The following is a 15,725-nucleotide window of genomic DNA, read 5'->3' as shown; positions in this document are numbered from 1 at the left end:
ATTCGGTTCTATTATAGGAAATGAACCACAACCCTATAGCGTCCCTGTTCTTCATGGGCAAACGTTTGGCAAAAAGAACAGATTTACAAGCTCACAACAGCATGTCACAACATGATGTGTTGTGTGTATACTGTACGTAGATATTTGTTGTGTAGAGGGGCGAAAAGGAGAGTGTGTAGGATTTTAGTAGTTTAATATGACTAAGAGTACAATAATGTAGCCTTGTGTGATGGTTCCAATAAAATACAATAAAAAAGGGGAAACAGAATCCTCCTCACACACACATCATGACATGATGATGATGATACTAGTGAAATGAGGACACTAGATTGGCACTTCATGCTAAGCTCTAGTGAAGATGAAACCATACTTAAGCCCTATAACCACACCAAAGGGTTCACCGTGCAACTCCTTGGGTCCAAACGGTTGCAAGGAGTTAACGCTAAAACCGTCTCCACCCTTTGGTGTGGTTTTGGGGCCGTTGAATTCCATGCGTTGAATCACTAGGGATGACGCGCGTCAACGTGCAACAGGACATATCACACCTAAAACCGTCTCCACTCTTTGGTGTGGTTACTGGGCTATGTTTTTGTATGGACGTGGTGTTGGGTGCCTGCACATATGCACACATGGCATCAACGCATGGTGTTGTGTGCAGGCGCCCTACACTCTGTCTTTGTACTATGGATTGTACTATGTTTTTGTATGGACGTGGTGTTGGGTGCCTGCACATATGCACACATGGCATCAACGCATGGTGTTGTGTGCAGGCGCCCTACACTCTGTCTTTGTACTATGGATTGTACTATGTTTTTGTATGGACGTGGTGTTGGGTGCCTGCACATATGCACACATGGCATCAACGCATGGTGTTGTGTGCAGGCGCCCTACACTCTGTCTTTCGTTTTCTTTTATCCCCCTGTTCCCCTCACTGTATATATATTTTTTTCCCTTTTCGCTTCCTATATGATGAATTCCTGTTCTGTTCTTAACTACATAGAAGTGTCTATTTGTTTGTCTCTAAATGTTTTGATGAATTGAACAATGTGGACCCTGTTGTAAACAAGTGTAAGGCTTAACACATTCTGTACAAAACACGTCTGGAAACGTCATAAGGATCAGAACCGAGTGGTACCTTAGACGTCTGTGGACGTCCTAGCGACGTCCAAACGACGCGGGGCGAGATAATAATATTCAGAATTATTCCTTCTTTTTTTTTTGGCATTTCGCTTTTCGCTTGCCGTATGCTAACGCTCTGTGCAAATATTAGCTTGTCATTGACTCCCATGTTAGCGCGGCGGAAAGAATGACTCGTATCTCCTCATCCAGGGCGCTCTCCGTGGTGATGAATGGATCGATATGCTGGCGCTGCATTTCTGCTCCTCATCCGTCTCTCCCGCAAAATATGAACGCTTTTTGGAGTTTATATAAATATAGTAAGATGATCGGGGATTATGAGCTCACTTTGTCAAGTCAATTTTTTTAAGAAAGTGTTTCCGGTTCATGGCTTTCAGAGTAAAAGCGATCACTACTCTGGCGACTACTCTGGCACCCCGGAGCGTCTATTTTGATGCACTTCCTGTACTAGATGTGTTAATTGGGTCGTCCACTCACAGTTAACAGTCTTTGTATTGAGTTTGTGCTTGAAATGTACTGTAATTCCGCAAACTGTTAATAAAGATTTCAATCAATTCAATCAATCAATTCGATCATTACTTCATTTACAAGAAGTCTACACAATTAGAGAATGCAGTAGAATTTATATTTTATTTATCGTTTTTCCAGAGATAACAGGCAAAAGTTGATCAAGATGACAATGGAATGTTGCATGAACCTCCCAAACACTTTGTGTGTGGGGTGGGTCTGTGATGGACCCACCCCACACAATAGTGGTGGTCCCTGGGTCAAAATCTGTTGAAAACCACTGCCATACTGTACATACATGTAAGCGGCGCATCCCAGGGTGATATTTCAAAATAAATGGCTTTGTTATAGGATGATGCAAGAGCATTTTAGGCAGTCCGACTCTGAACATAATTTCTAGTGGATAGATGCAGTATACCCAGTAACAAACTGTGTGTGTGTGTGTGTGTGTGTGTGTGTGTGTGTTAGAGAGAGGAGGGGTATAAGGAATTGGATTTCATCTGTTTGTCATAGGACAGCCCTCTGCTTGCGTCTGTGTATTGAGAATGACTACACTGACACCTTCTGTTGCAACTCTGAAACTACAGACCTCTGAAACTACAGAACTCTGAAACTACAGACCTCTGAAACTACAGAACTCTGAAACTACAGAACTCTGAAACTACAGACCTCTGAAACTACAGACCTCTGAAACTACAGATTAGGTGCAAGGGGTGCCTTTGTGGCTTCTCATTGGTCTCATTCCATTTGTCCTGATGGCAAAGTGTGGATGTTTTAACTCATTTGTATTGGAGCGTGCCGTGTGTGTGTGTGTGTGTGTGTGTGTGTGTGTGCGTGCGTGTGTGCATGCATACACATGTCACTGTGCTGTAGTGTGTGTGTGTGTGTGTGTGTGTGTATGTGTGTGTGTGTGGCTGGGGTATTGCTTAATCATTACCAATGCCCCCTATATGCAAATGCACAATAAACTGGCCAATTAACCCATTCTGACCGGACACCCATTTTGGTGTTGGCATCATGTTATGCTTTAGCTATTGAAAAATAGCAGATCTACAAGCTCATAGCGCGCCACCGAGTGGCGCGCTATGAGCTTGTAGGTCTGCTATTTTTGACATTTTTAGAATCTGATCTCAGGTCAGAATGGGTTAATCAGACCAGTGTGTTGTCCCGTGGAAACCTCGTATGAATCTGATCTCAGGTCAGAATGGGTTAATGGGACATCTAGCATTCCGGGTCTTTCTATTGGGGGGACATAAAGGAAGCCATTCTGCGACAGCGCGGTGATAAATCAGTGCAATGACATTCAGTGGCGACGTGGCACAATGTGTCTGTGTGTGTGATGTGTTTCTATGTATGTATGTGGCTATACAGTGTTAACCCATTCTGACCTGAGATCAGATTCATACGAGGTTTCCACTGGACACACACTGGTCTGATGAACCCATTCTGACCTGAGATCAGATTCTAAAAATGTCAGTCGTTCTTCGAATTTTTCAAAAATAGCAGACCTACAAGCTCGTATCGCGCCACTCGGTGGCGCGCTACGAGCTTGTCAAGTGTCAATTTGGGGGTCCTTGACATGAAAAGGTTTGGGAACCGCTGCTTTATAGCGCCAAAGTGTGGTTTGTTGGCCAAAGTTCCTCATGCCATATATCCTGAGTCACTGGATGAGATGTTTGGTTTGTTGGCCAAAGTTCCTCATGCCATATATCCTGAGTCACTGGATGAGATGTTTGGTTTGTTGGCCAAAGTTCCTCATGCCATATATCCTGAGTCACTGGATGAGATGTTTGGATGAGTCAGCCTGGATAAGAGCAACTGTTTAATAATGCACGAGTACATTGTAAATGTACAGTATCGTTTATGGCAGAGTGTGCCACGTTGTCTCCCTCAAAGCGAGAGGCCACGGTCTGGTGTGTGACCTTACTGTATATGCGAGGGACATTTAAGTCAGTGGTTTTCAAAGTGGGGGGCTGCCAGGGTTGTGGGGTATACGTTTAGGCCAAGGTATAGGTATAGTTCTTTGTTTGTTCTAGTGGGATTGTATTTAGGAAAGATTGGTGGTTTTGGCGGCTGGTCCTTTTTTTTTTAAATATCACACTTTTTATAACATCACAAAAGAATAACTTAAAAAGATAACTGAATAACTTAAAAGGCTCTACAATTTTCCCCGGCTAACCATTCAGTGACATCGACGACATTACACTTCAAACAAAGAAAGTCAAACAGTCACGATTACGAGACGGAATCTACAGACTAGTCTGAGCCAAGATGTGCTTGCTTGTCATTTCTGACTGGTAGGCCTTCTCATGGTAGGCCTTCTCCTCAGGGTCCGAGTCCTGGTGGCCTGCAGGGTTTATGTGGTCTAACTGTTCGATGGGCATGGTGGGGTTCTTGTATTCCCCGTATTCCACGATGGGGTACGTGACCACGGTGAGCAGCAGCACAGCCAGAAGGATGTACAGCTTGGTCTCCAGGCAGATGAAGGTGCTGTAGGCGAAGGCGATGACGAAACCCAGAGACTCCCACATGCGGTAGTTGGCAAACGCTGCCTCTTTGTCTCTGGGGAATAGCACTCCATAGATGGCTGCAGAGAGAGAGAGAGAGAGAGAATCAACATAATAGGATCATAATATAATATAAAAAACAAATAAATGTAGCCTTTTTAAGTCGATGTGTTTTTTTCTTTAGATGGGAGAGAGAAACGGTTGGTAAGTTGAGAGTACAGATCGGGGTAACGAGATGAAACACTGCTCTCTGTCTGGAAGTAAACCTATGGCCATAATTAACGCCATTGATGAACCATCTGGATGTGCTGCTGTTTATTTTGACACTGTCCTATAAATAATTCTATCTAAACCAGTAGTTCTCAACCAGTGGCTCGGGGGGCCACCAGTGGTCCTTGAGGGGGTTCCAGGTGGTCCCCTGCTAAATGACGGAGAGTTGGTAACCAAGTGGAACCCGATAGATCTTTTAACTCTTGAGAGTGTAAAATGAAAACAAATGGGTCCATTTGGTTTCATTTTACGCTCTCAAGAGTTACTTTATTGTTAAACATCTGCATTACTTAATTTACAAGAAGTCTACACGAGAATGTAGAACTGTTATTTTCATCAACGACGACTAAATATTCTTTCGTTTTGGGTCTGAGAGGCTAAAATGTCATGAAATGGTGGTCCATCCGTGGCTCAAATGGGGAATAAACAATGATATGAAATGGGTTGAAAACCATTGATCTAAACTATATGAGCTTTTATCATCCGAGGGATTTAGTTTTATATTCTCACAGTTGGTCTGCGTTTGCCACACAGCGTCTGCCATGCCCCACAGCCCAGGGAACACGAAGAAGACGGGCAGCTGGTCGGGATGAGGCCTCCAGTACAGCAAGGCTATGATGCAGGAGAAGTTGATGGCCGCCGCTGCGAATGGAGAGACGTGGCGTTGAGAAACCTCACTGCTCGTTGAATGAGGGTGAGTGTGATTCAGATCGGAAGTCTTAACTATACAAAATGTCTTTCAATTTATACTACAACTTATAATCCCCCCTGCGAAGGCGTTTCAAAAAGGTTTTTATTTCTTTATTTATTTTTATAATTTTTACCCCACGATTTTGTAACCCATTTTCACCCCTGTGTCAATTATCTAATGTGATCCTGGGCTCTACACACCCTCCGCCAACCTGGGGAGAGCAACGGACTTGAACTCATGCTTCCTTCATGCCCGAGTGTCCAAGTTGCTCCTTTACACCTGACAGGAGGGAGTTTCCCTGGTTGGACGTAGCGAGTGGAAGGAACACGTTATTCCAACCAGATCCATTCCCCTCCATCAGGCGCCCCGGCTGGCCAGGGGGAGGCAGTTTAGAGACCAGGATTACTGCATGTTTTTGTGAGGGTACCTACCCTAGTATTTATTTAAAGACCTTTAAAGCTTCGGACAAAGCCAACTCAGCAGGTGACAACTCGTGACAATAAACACTTTTTTTGGGCCGAACAGATAATTATAGAAAGAGGAAAAAAAGGGCAGGTTATACAACCATTTTTGTTGTTTTTCTTGATATATTGCTGATACCGATATGATGACCGGTTAATAATTAATCTAGCTGAAACATAGCAGAGCATTCTCAACTATGCATAGCTCTATAGATTAGCCTCGTTTACACTCTTAAAGGTATCTTTTTATCCATGAACTTTACCTAGCAGGAAGAAAGGAGCTCTGCCTGTGTACATGGCCAACTTCCCGAAGACAATGGAGGACAGTGAATTGCAAGCCCCGAAGCAGATCATCACATAGCCAACAAAATGGATGCCCAGTGCACACGTGGCATAGTTCTGTAATGGAAACAAAGACATTTTATGCCGACCCCCATCTGAAAATATGCTGTTCCAGGGACTCCCCCAGAAGAAGCAAGGTTTTGAGTTAAAAACGCTCGCTCTGAAAGAATATATATTCAAAGATTTGCACCACATTTTCAGGATAAAAAAAGAAAATAGCAGACCTACAAGCTCGTAGAGTGCCGCGCTACGAGCTTGTAGATCTGCTATTTTTCAATAGCTAAAGTAGCCTACATATATGCTTAAAACATCAAAAGGGGGTTCCTGCTCAAAATGGGTGTTGAACAAGCCTCGAAAACATCACTGCTCTGTTTTTTCAACATTTTTCACATCACACGGAAACATTAAGGGCCGATTCATACTCCTATTTTAACGCCGTTTCGGCGCTGTAGTGCCGAAACGATTTCGGCTCGTCAGAAACTTTCAGTAGCACCAAAGAGATACTGTAGAGCCTACATTGTAGGCTCTACAGCGCCGAATGACGTCACATTGTAGGCTCTAGAGCCTACAATGTGACGTCATTTGGCTCTGTAGAGCCTACAATGTGACGTCATTTGGCTCTGTAGAGCCTACAATGTGACGTCATTTGGCGCTGTAGAGCCTACAATGTGACGTCATTTGGCGCTGTAGAGCCTACAATGTGACGTCATTTGGCGCTGTAGAGCCTACAATGTGACGTCATTTGGCGCTGTAGAGCCTACAATGTGACGTCATTTGGCTCTGTAGAGCCTACAATGTGACGTCATTCGGCGCTGTAGAGCCTACAATGTGACGTCATTCGGCGCTGTAGAGCCTACAATGTGACGTCATTTGGCTCTGTAGAGCCTACAATGTGACGTCATTTGGCTCTGTAGAGCCTACAATGTGACGTCATTCGGCGCTGTAGAGCCTACAATGTGACGTCATTTGGCGCTGTACAGAGCCAAATGACGTCACATTGTAGGCTCTACAGCGCCGAACCCTCTAAAATAGGAGTATGAATGGGCCCTAACAAGCTCCCCCTCACCTTGGTGTACTCGCCGGAGAGGAAGCTCTGTTCAAAGCCACTGTACATGGTGAGAGGCACGAGGACGAGGAGCCGGCGGTCTCTGAGCAGCCGGAATGTGGCCAAGAAGGTGCTGCAGAACGGCTCCCGGTTCCCACGGAACTCCCTGGCCTGGCTCTGGTCAATGTTGTCCAGGAACACGGCCACGATGACCATGGCCAGCAGCCCGACGCCTACACGACAAGGGAGAGATGTTTTCTTTGAACATGGATCGTTGGAAAGAGATAAAAAATAAAAGGCATAAAATGATCATGATGTTATACCGATGTAGGCCCCGACCAGCGTCGTGACCAGTTCTTGTGCTGGTTTGATGGTGGTGACGTTTGGCTGGATGTCACATACAGCCGTGCCACAGAGCTCCAACTGTTCGTCTGTGATGTTGGCTGGAAGACCACGTACATTTTAATTAGTCAAAACCATGAATTACTAGCCTGTCCAGAGGAAGTTAAGACAGTGATAATGTAACACGACAACTGCCCTGTAATTAATCTTTCTTTACAAGGATCTTGTGAATCAAAGAGGTGAATCACATTTTGTAGCTGTTGTCTATTTGCGTTCATTCTAAAGGCGTGTTTTACGTGTGTGTACCTATTGTAGCATCCTGTTGGAATATGAGGGAGGACATGAGGTTGCCCCAGACTGCAGAGGACTGGAAGATGAAGAAGAACATGCCAAAGTATTGGTTGATGACATCGGCACCCTTCCTGCCGTCCTCGGCAGCCTGTAGATTACCAGTGATGGTCAGGTAGGCACATTTAGCCGACCATAGAGGCGATCCGCCCAAACCCAGGATCACAGAGGTAGGGATGAGTGTGTACCTGTATACAAACCCAGGATCACAGAGGTAGGGATGAGTGTGTACCTGTATATAAACCCAGGATCACAGAGGTAGGGATGAGTGTGTACCTGTATATAAACCCAGGATCACAGAGGTAGGGATGAGTGTGTACCTGTATATAAACCCAGGATCACAGAGGTAGGGATGAGTGTGTACCTGTATATAAACCCAGGATCACAGAGGTAGGGATGAGTGTGTACCTGTATATAAACCCAGGATCACAGAGGTAGGGATGAGTGTGTACCTGTATATAAACCCAGGATCACAGAGGTAGGGATGAGTGTGTACCTGTATATAAACCCAGGATCACAGAGGTAGGGATGAGTGTGTACCTGTATATAAACCCAGGATCACAGAGGTAGGGATGAGTGTGTACCTGTATATAAACCCAGGATCACAGAGGTAGGGATGAGTGTGTACCTGTATACAAACCCAGGATCACAGAGGTAGGGATGAGTGTGTACCTGTATACAAACCCAGGATCACAGAGGTAGGGATGAGTGTGTACCTGTATACAAACCCAGGATCACAGAGGTAGGGATGAGTGTGTACCTGTATACAAACCCAGGATCACAGAGGTAGGGATGAGTGTGTACCTGTATATAAACCCAGGATCACAGAGGTAGGGATGAGTGTGTACCTGTATATAAACCCAGGATCACAGAGGTAGGGATGAGTGTGTACCTGTATACAAACCCAGGATCACAGAGGTAGGGATGAAAAGTACATTTTACCATTGCTGAAAATAGTTTTAAATATGGAATATCGGAGGTGGCATTACAATACATTACATTACATATAAGACAAATGTACTTGGAATTGGAAATAGAGGGGGAGAAATGGAATAATCTGTAATGCTACTGACGTTGCACATCATTTTCAGGCCCTTTATTGATGTCAATCAATCAAGTCACCGTAATTCAAGTGGCAGATGCCATTTCTTTTACATTTTTATCCTTTTTTTAGGGGCATGTCATGTGATCTACCTGCACAGCCCTTGTGATCTACTAGGTATATTATTATTGTTTATTGCTGCTGCTGCTTCTGCCGCCGAGCAGAAATGGGATGTTAAAATGTGTGCTGGTCGTGTGTCATTGACCATCTAGAGCCTCTGTGATTTGTGTAATACACAGGCTCTTTAATTTCCAATACAACTGTAAAATCCAACAGACTGTTGGTGAAATAGAACACGGTCTTTGTAGTATGTGTGAACATGCTGCGCTATGTGCTATTAGAATGAAGTATTAACGTACTAAAGTAGTAACTTATTCCATTTGTTAGGATTATATCTGTGTGTTCCAACTTGAGATCACTGATTGTTCAAAGCATACCATGTATTATTATTTTGTTTTCCACACAATGGCCACACAAAATGAGTTAATATAAGTGGCATATATTCTTAAGATCATATCAGAGAAAGCCTGAAAGCACCCTGGCAGAGCTTCCTTCTACATGATTTTAAGCTCGTTTTAATTCATGGACAAAAGGCATAAAGCCTTGACCACACCAAAGGGTCACCATGCGACTCCTTGGGTCCAAACGGTTACAAGGAGTTGCATGGTGACCCTTTGGTGTGTTTTGGGCCTTTGAATTCCATGCGTTGAATCACTTGAAACAATTAACTTACTTGGGACAACGTGGGTCAACGTGCAACAGGACATATCAACGCTAAAACCGTCTAGACCCTTTGGTGTGGTTAGGGCTTTAGACAAAGAGAAGGACAGAGAGAGGAACATGACAGAGAGTGGTGTCTCACCATCCAGGATAGAGGTTTCCAAAGGAGTAGGAGACATAGCAGGCCATGCTGACCACGATGGTCCACTTACAGCCCAGGTTCTTGATCATTATGGGGGGCAGGAACATGGAGGAGACGATGATGGAGGCATAGATGACACTCAGAGACGCCACCCCCATCCCGTCCTCGGCGTTCAGACTGCTCTGGACAGGAGAGACACACACACACACACACACACACACACACACACACACACACACACACCACACACACAACGTAATGGATGGAGGGGTGGAGGATCATTAAACGCTCTCATTCTGATTGTACAGGAATAGAGCAATATATTGTCTGTGTAAACGGCTAAACACCGTAAACAAACAATCATCTCATTCTGGCCAATCACAATTTGCGTCCTCACTTGTCCGTCTTTCACTTTACACAAACCCGGAAAGCTGGGCATAGGAGGGGCTAGCGCCCCTCAGAAAATAACTAATAGCTGAAAACCTCCCAGGTGCTACCTGTCCATTTAAAGCGGTGGTTCCGACACTTTCATGTCAAGGACCCCCAAATTGACACTGATGACCCCAATTTGAAAAAGATATGCCTGCAGCCAGGGACCCCCATAAGAGAAGTTTTTACGTCTCTAGCAGTGATTCTCAACCCGTTTAATTTCAACGACCCCCAGTTTGACATGCATATTAGTCTATGGACCCCCATTTAATGGCATTCCTATCTCTGGGACCCCTGATTTATATTGTAAAATCAATGTTTCCAAACTATAATTTAGCTGGGTACCCCATGGAACTCCCTCAAGGACCCCTGGGGGTCCCCAGACCCCACTTTGGGAACCACTGCATTAAAGGCCCAGGGACACTTCCCCCTTTTTGCAAAAGAATATATGTTAATGACGTTTAGAAGATGTAGAACACTTTCCTGGGGGTCTTTATGTGTGTAATATGTGGGTTTTAGATATTTTAGATTGTAGCAGTGAGCCCAGTGTCTCTGATCTCATGGACACTGGGCTCACTTACTTCCTGGACTACAAATCCCATAATGAGACACTGGGCTCACTGCTATAATCTAAAATATCTAAAACCACATATTGCACACTTAAAGACGCCCAGCAGGAAAGTGTTCCATTGGACGAGGCGAGGGGGGGGGGGGGGTCGCTCATTCTAAATACTTAGAGAGATGACCCATGGCTTTGATTTGACTGGATTCACCATGACAAAAAATACACTAAACTAAACCGTACACAATGAAAATAATTCTTAATTCTGAGTAAAACTCTTTTAAATAATATAAATTATATTTCCAAATTTAGCAACAAAACAAGGTATGATCTAGCTTCTATAGGCTAAAATATATTACAATACATTTTGAATGTAGATGTTGAACAGGTGTCTTGCTAGAAACAAATACTTTAATAGCTAAAAGTAAGTAAAACAGAAGTAGAATTCTGGATTTTACTGTCCGTGTGATGTGACTCACATTCCATTCCAAAGTACATATATTAGCCTACTTTTGCAAGCTCCAAAGTAGTAATGTAGACGCCAGTTTGCGTGTTTGAGTTGCTGCTGTCAACTTTAGACTATAGTTCAACAGATGACCTTGAATGAACCTCCCATCTCTGTTTGAGTCAACTTGTGAACTTACCTGTAGACTTTGCAGGCCTCCATAAGCTGTAAACAGTGACAGGAATCCAACGGAGACCACAAGTACATTCTTTAAGTTACGGTTGAACATGTTTTAGCTTCCTTTAGTAAATCCACAAGGAACTGCACCTTTAAAAAAAAAAAAAAAAAGTATAATGATGTTATAATAATCTACTGTAGCCTATATTCTCAGAGTAACAAGAATGAATCCAAGTGCAAATCAAAGGAACTTTGAGCCTGTCTTTGATATAGTCAAAATGGGCCATATTTGAGTTCAAAGTTCACAGACTATCTGTTGTTGTTGCTGTTGCAATTCTATTTTATGTTGTTAGGCAGAACCTTATCTTTTTTCTTTATAAACCATTAAAGACAAAGTAATTAACGTAAAGTAATTATCAACTAACAATAAACTTCTATCCTTCCCGGAACCAGGCGGGCCTTGCCCTTCCTTGGAAGCACAACACTTTAACAAAGACAATCAATCAAACCATACTCGTCGCTGTTGTGATTGTGGTCAGTCTGGTCAGCCACCAAGATGCAAAGGGCTCTTGTTTTTGGAGACCTCCCTCTGGAAGCCTTATGGATGAACTGAGTCACGCAGAGGCTGAAGTATTGAACAGCGTACACATGACGTGCCCAGCAGATATGAAAACAAGGATAAGAACAGCATGAACAGGAACAGAGCATGCATCTCATATCATTGAGCACAGACAGTCCATGTCTCTGATAGACCGATACAGTAGTTGATTGATGGTCATCATGGATTGGGTGGTTATCATGGATATCAATGTGCTTACGTAGGTGATTGTTTGACACTGGGTCAAGAAGATTAGGTCATAGTTACAATCATAACAGTCGCCCATCCGTCTCCCTTCCTCTATTTCACACACCATTTTCTTCCCCTTCCCTATCCTGCTTCATGTAGGCTCAATCTTTAAATCCGGTTTTAGCTATACCCTGCTGCATTTAGGCTCAACCTTTTAAGTTCTGTTTGTCTTCGACCTCTTTGTGAGGGCAGTGACATACGAGAAGCAATATTTACATTCAGTTCATCCCCACCATAAGGGCAATGGTCGATTCCTGTAAAAACAGTTGAACCTTATTTCTTGTGACCAGAGTGAGATAAGGCACCACATGTTTCCTAATCCATCCTGTAAATACACATAGGCCTACTATGTAACTGTACCACTGCAGGCATTGAACTAGCGATCTGCACTACATGTAATGCGGAAATTGATTGTCATTCAAATAATCTTGTAGTGTGTGTGTGTGAGTGTGTGTGTGTCTTCTTGTGAACTTTACATTAGGTACTTATCAGCAGATTAAGAGTGTATAAATGATTGACTTTTACAGTTATGCCAAAGTGTAGTCACAGTACACGCTAGATACTATCATGACTTCCAGTTCCAGCTAATGAACAGACGTTTTGCTGTGAGGGTTGATGTAAGCAATTATGGTCTGGAACCCAAAAGTCAGAGGCGTGCACAGATAGACAGTAGGGGGCGCTAGAGCAACACCTGCCCTTGCCCTCTGGACAGCAATATACCTGATCTCCTTTGGAGCAGCTGGTAGGGAATTGGATGAATCCACTTTTATCAGATATCAGGCTTTATTAGCTCAGTCACTTGCAGTCCCTACTGTCTGTTTTGATTGATTGATTGAAATATTTATTAACAGTTTGCAGAATTACAGTACATTTCAAGCACAAACTCAATACAGAGACTGTTAACTGTGAGTGGACGACCCAATTAAGCATTACACTTGTTTACAACAGGGTCCACATTGTTCAATTCATCAAAACATATAGAGACATACAAATAGACACTTCTATGTGGTTAAAGAACAGAACAGGAATTCATCATATTTAAGCAGGTTTCCTAGTCTGTCTCTCGTACACTGTCTCCCTCTCCGCTTTCCTGCTTTCTGTGTCTCTTTTCTTCTCAGCTTTCTGACCGTATGTTTGTCTCTCCCACACTGTCAGCTTTCTGACCGTATGTTTGTCTCTCCCACACTGTCAGCTTTCTGACCGTATGTTTGTCTCTCCCACACTGTCAGCTTTCTGACCGTATGTTTGTCTCTCCCACACTGTCAGCTTTCTGACCGTATGTTTGTCTCTCCCACACTGTCAGCTTTCTGACCGTATGTTTGTCTCTCCCACACTGTCAGCTTTCTGACCGTATGTTTGTCTCTCCCACACTGTCAGCTTTCTGACCGTATGTTTGTCTCTCCCACACTGTCAGCTTTCTGACCGTATGTTTGTCTCTCCCACACTCTCAGCTTTCTGACCGTATGTTTGTCTCTCCCACACTGTCAGCTTTCTGACCGTATGTTTGTCTCTCCCACACTGTCAGCTTTCCTATACCTTTCTTACTATTTCCTTCTATTTCCTTTTAAAGTCCAAACACACGCGTGTATGTGGATATCATCACAATTATGGTAGTCAGTTCAGTTGCATTGGGACTGTAGGTCCTCGTGTCAGCCACAATGGGGTGCTGTTGAGTAAAATACTAGTCAACTAGAACCAAGTCATCCAAGCAGTTTATGGGGTTCACTCATAGGTGGGGGTTCACTTCTGAGGACCTAATAATGCAACTGATATTTAAAGGTAGGGCAAGTGATTCTCTTTGGTTAAAATAAGTGTTAAAATGTATTATTGTGATAGTACTCATTGCTATGGTGTTTGTTCAGTAACAGGAGTCTCCATGTTACTCCAACTTTTTATAAACAGAAAATGCATTTTTAGGTCGGGATACCAATTTTATCCAACCAGGATAGAGAACTCTGTCAGGATACAGATTAAACAAGTGGAATTGTAAGAAATGAGCAGACAAAATTGTATTGTCATGATAAATGATTGGCTGAAATGTCACCTACCTGAAAATGTATTTTCAGTGTATTAAATAAATTGAGATGGGGAGACCCGTTACTGAACAAACAGTCTGATTACCATCAGAATATTAGTGATTTAACGTTTTAACCAAAGCAATATCACTTACCCTACTATTGTATGTTCAATGTTAGATTAGTATTACTAAATGCAGTTTATCTGCTCTTTCAGGTCAGTCTCCCCTGGAGGTATGGGTTCAAATCCCACTTCTGATGTTATGGTACAGTGGTACACAGTCATGAACTTAATCACAGGCAGATGTGAGCTTCCCTCCCTGTGCTCAAAGTAATTCATGGCTTAACCCATTAATGACCTGATGTCGATTCTACAAATCCCTTCTAAATCAGTATTTGTGCCAAGTATTTGTGCGTTAACTTGATATTTGGCCGCGGACCATCCATCTGAAAATGTTTGGTGCCATATATTCTCCCAGAAGAGACTTGTTAGAACATTCTAAATTATTCAAGATTATTCAAAAGATAGCAGATGTACATGCAATCTTCTAATGGGATAAGTTAAGGTATCTGTTGAATGGTGAAGCTTCTCTTGACAAAGCAACAGCATAAATATCCTGCACCACAGGAGGATCAGATAAATTAGATTACTGTAGTAGTTACTGTACAGCTCCTTCTCAAAACAAATTAATATTGTGCAATAGTTCATTTTCTTCTGTAATATAATTCAAACGGTGAAACTTTCATATATATCTCAATTAATTGTGCATAAAGTGAAATATTTTAAACTTTTTATCTTGATTATGGCATACAGCTCATGAAAATCAAAAAATCCTATCCCAAAATATTTTACGAGACCACTAAAAAAAGGATTTTCTTTTTAACCAGAAATGTCGGCCGTCTGAAATCTGAATAGTACATCAATGTATGCAGTCAATACTTTTTGAACAAACTATTTCATCAATGTGGCGTGGCGATCTGCCTGTGGTACTGTTGGTGTTATATGGAAGCCCAGGTTTGCTTTGATAACGGCTATCATTTGTATTGTTGAGTCTCACACCTTCCTCTTGACAATACTCCATGGATTCTCTGTGAGGTTTTGGTCAGGCCAGTTGGCTCGTCAGTTAAGCACCGTAATTCCATGGTCAGTACATCAATTACTAGTAGTTTTAGCACTTCCAAAAAACGTTACCAGAGCATCAAATCTCGCACCACCTGTCTCAGTTCTTCCCCCAGGCAGTCAGGCTGACCTCGAACTGTATTGTCACTTTGCTCTTTTTCTTTGCACTATAGATGTTTGTTTTTGTCCTGTGTATACAAGACAGTGCTCTGAGCAAAATGCATTTCATTGTATTTATACTCTACATATGACAAATAAACCTGAACCTGAACTGTGGGCCCTGGGCAGGTGCCAGATCAAGCTGGAAATGAAAATCAGCATCTCCATAAAGCTTGACAAACATACTGAAGCACAAAGTGCTCTAAAATTTGCAAGCTTTAAGTCCTTTTTGATTGACTGATTGAATCAAGGCGTCTGAAAATGTGCTTGGTGAAAATGGTAAGAATAACAGACATCCGTTTTCAAATTACCTTGTATTCAACACAAGTCTACACACGTTATGTATTCTCTAAAATG

General features: G+C 42.8%; 2 protein-coding genes across 2 annotated transcripts in view; one reads left to right on the top strand and one right to left on the bottom strand.

The window, feature by feature from the left end:
- LOC308334301 (estrogen receptor beta-like) overlaps positions 1 to 1,556 on the top strand; it is a 272,603-nt gene extending 271,047 nt beyond the window's left edge. Inside the window, exon 11 of the transcript XR_013965882.1 lies at positions 1,074 to 1,556. The gene's annotated coding sequence lies outside the window, so the exon portion shown is untranslated. The remainder of the gene's footprint in view (positions 1 to 1,073) is intronic.
- Positions 1,557 to 3,893: 2,337 nt separating this feature from the next.
- Positions 3,894 to 11,339, bottom strand: unc93a (unc-93 homolog A; the record flags this gene model as incomplete). Its single annotated transcript, XM_080790677.1, has 8 exons — positions 3,894 to 4,231; positions 4,932 to 5,063; positions 5,837 to 5,972; positions 6,982 to 7,193; positions 7,284 to 7,403; positions 7,609 to 7,838; positions 9,615 to 9,796; positions 11,250 to 11,339. 8 exons carry the CDS (start codon positions 11,337 to 11,339, stop codon positions 3,894 to 3,896), a joined length of 1,440 nt encoding a protein of 479 aa, XP_080646803.1.
- Positions 11,340 to 15,725: the final 4,386 nt, after the last annotated feature.

This window comes from Protomyctophum bolini (assembly GCF_963924005.1).
Source record: "Protomyctophum bolini genome assembly, chromosome: 19".
Taxonomy (NCBI): Eukaryota; Metazoa; Chordata; class Actinopteri; order Myctophiformes; family Myctophidae; genus Protomyctophum; species Protomyctophum bolini.
The sequence above is the reverse complement of the archived record's forward strand: the minus strand, read 5'-3'. Positions and strand labels throughout refer to the sequence as shown.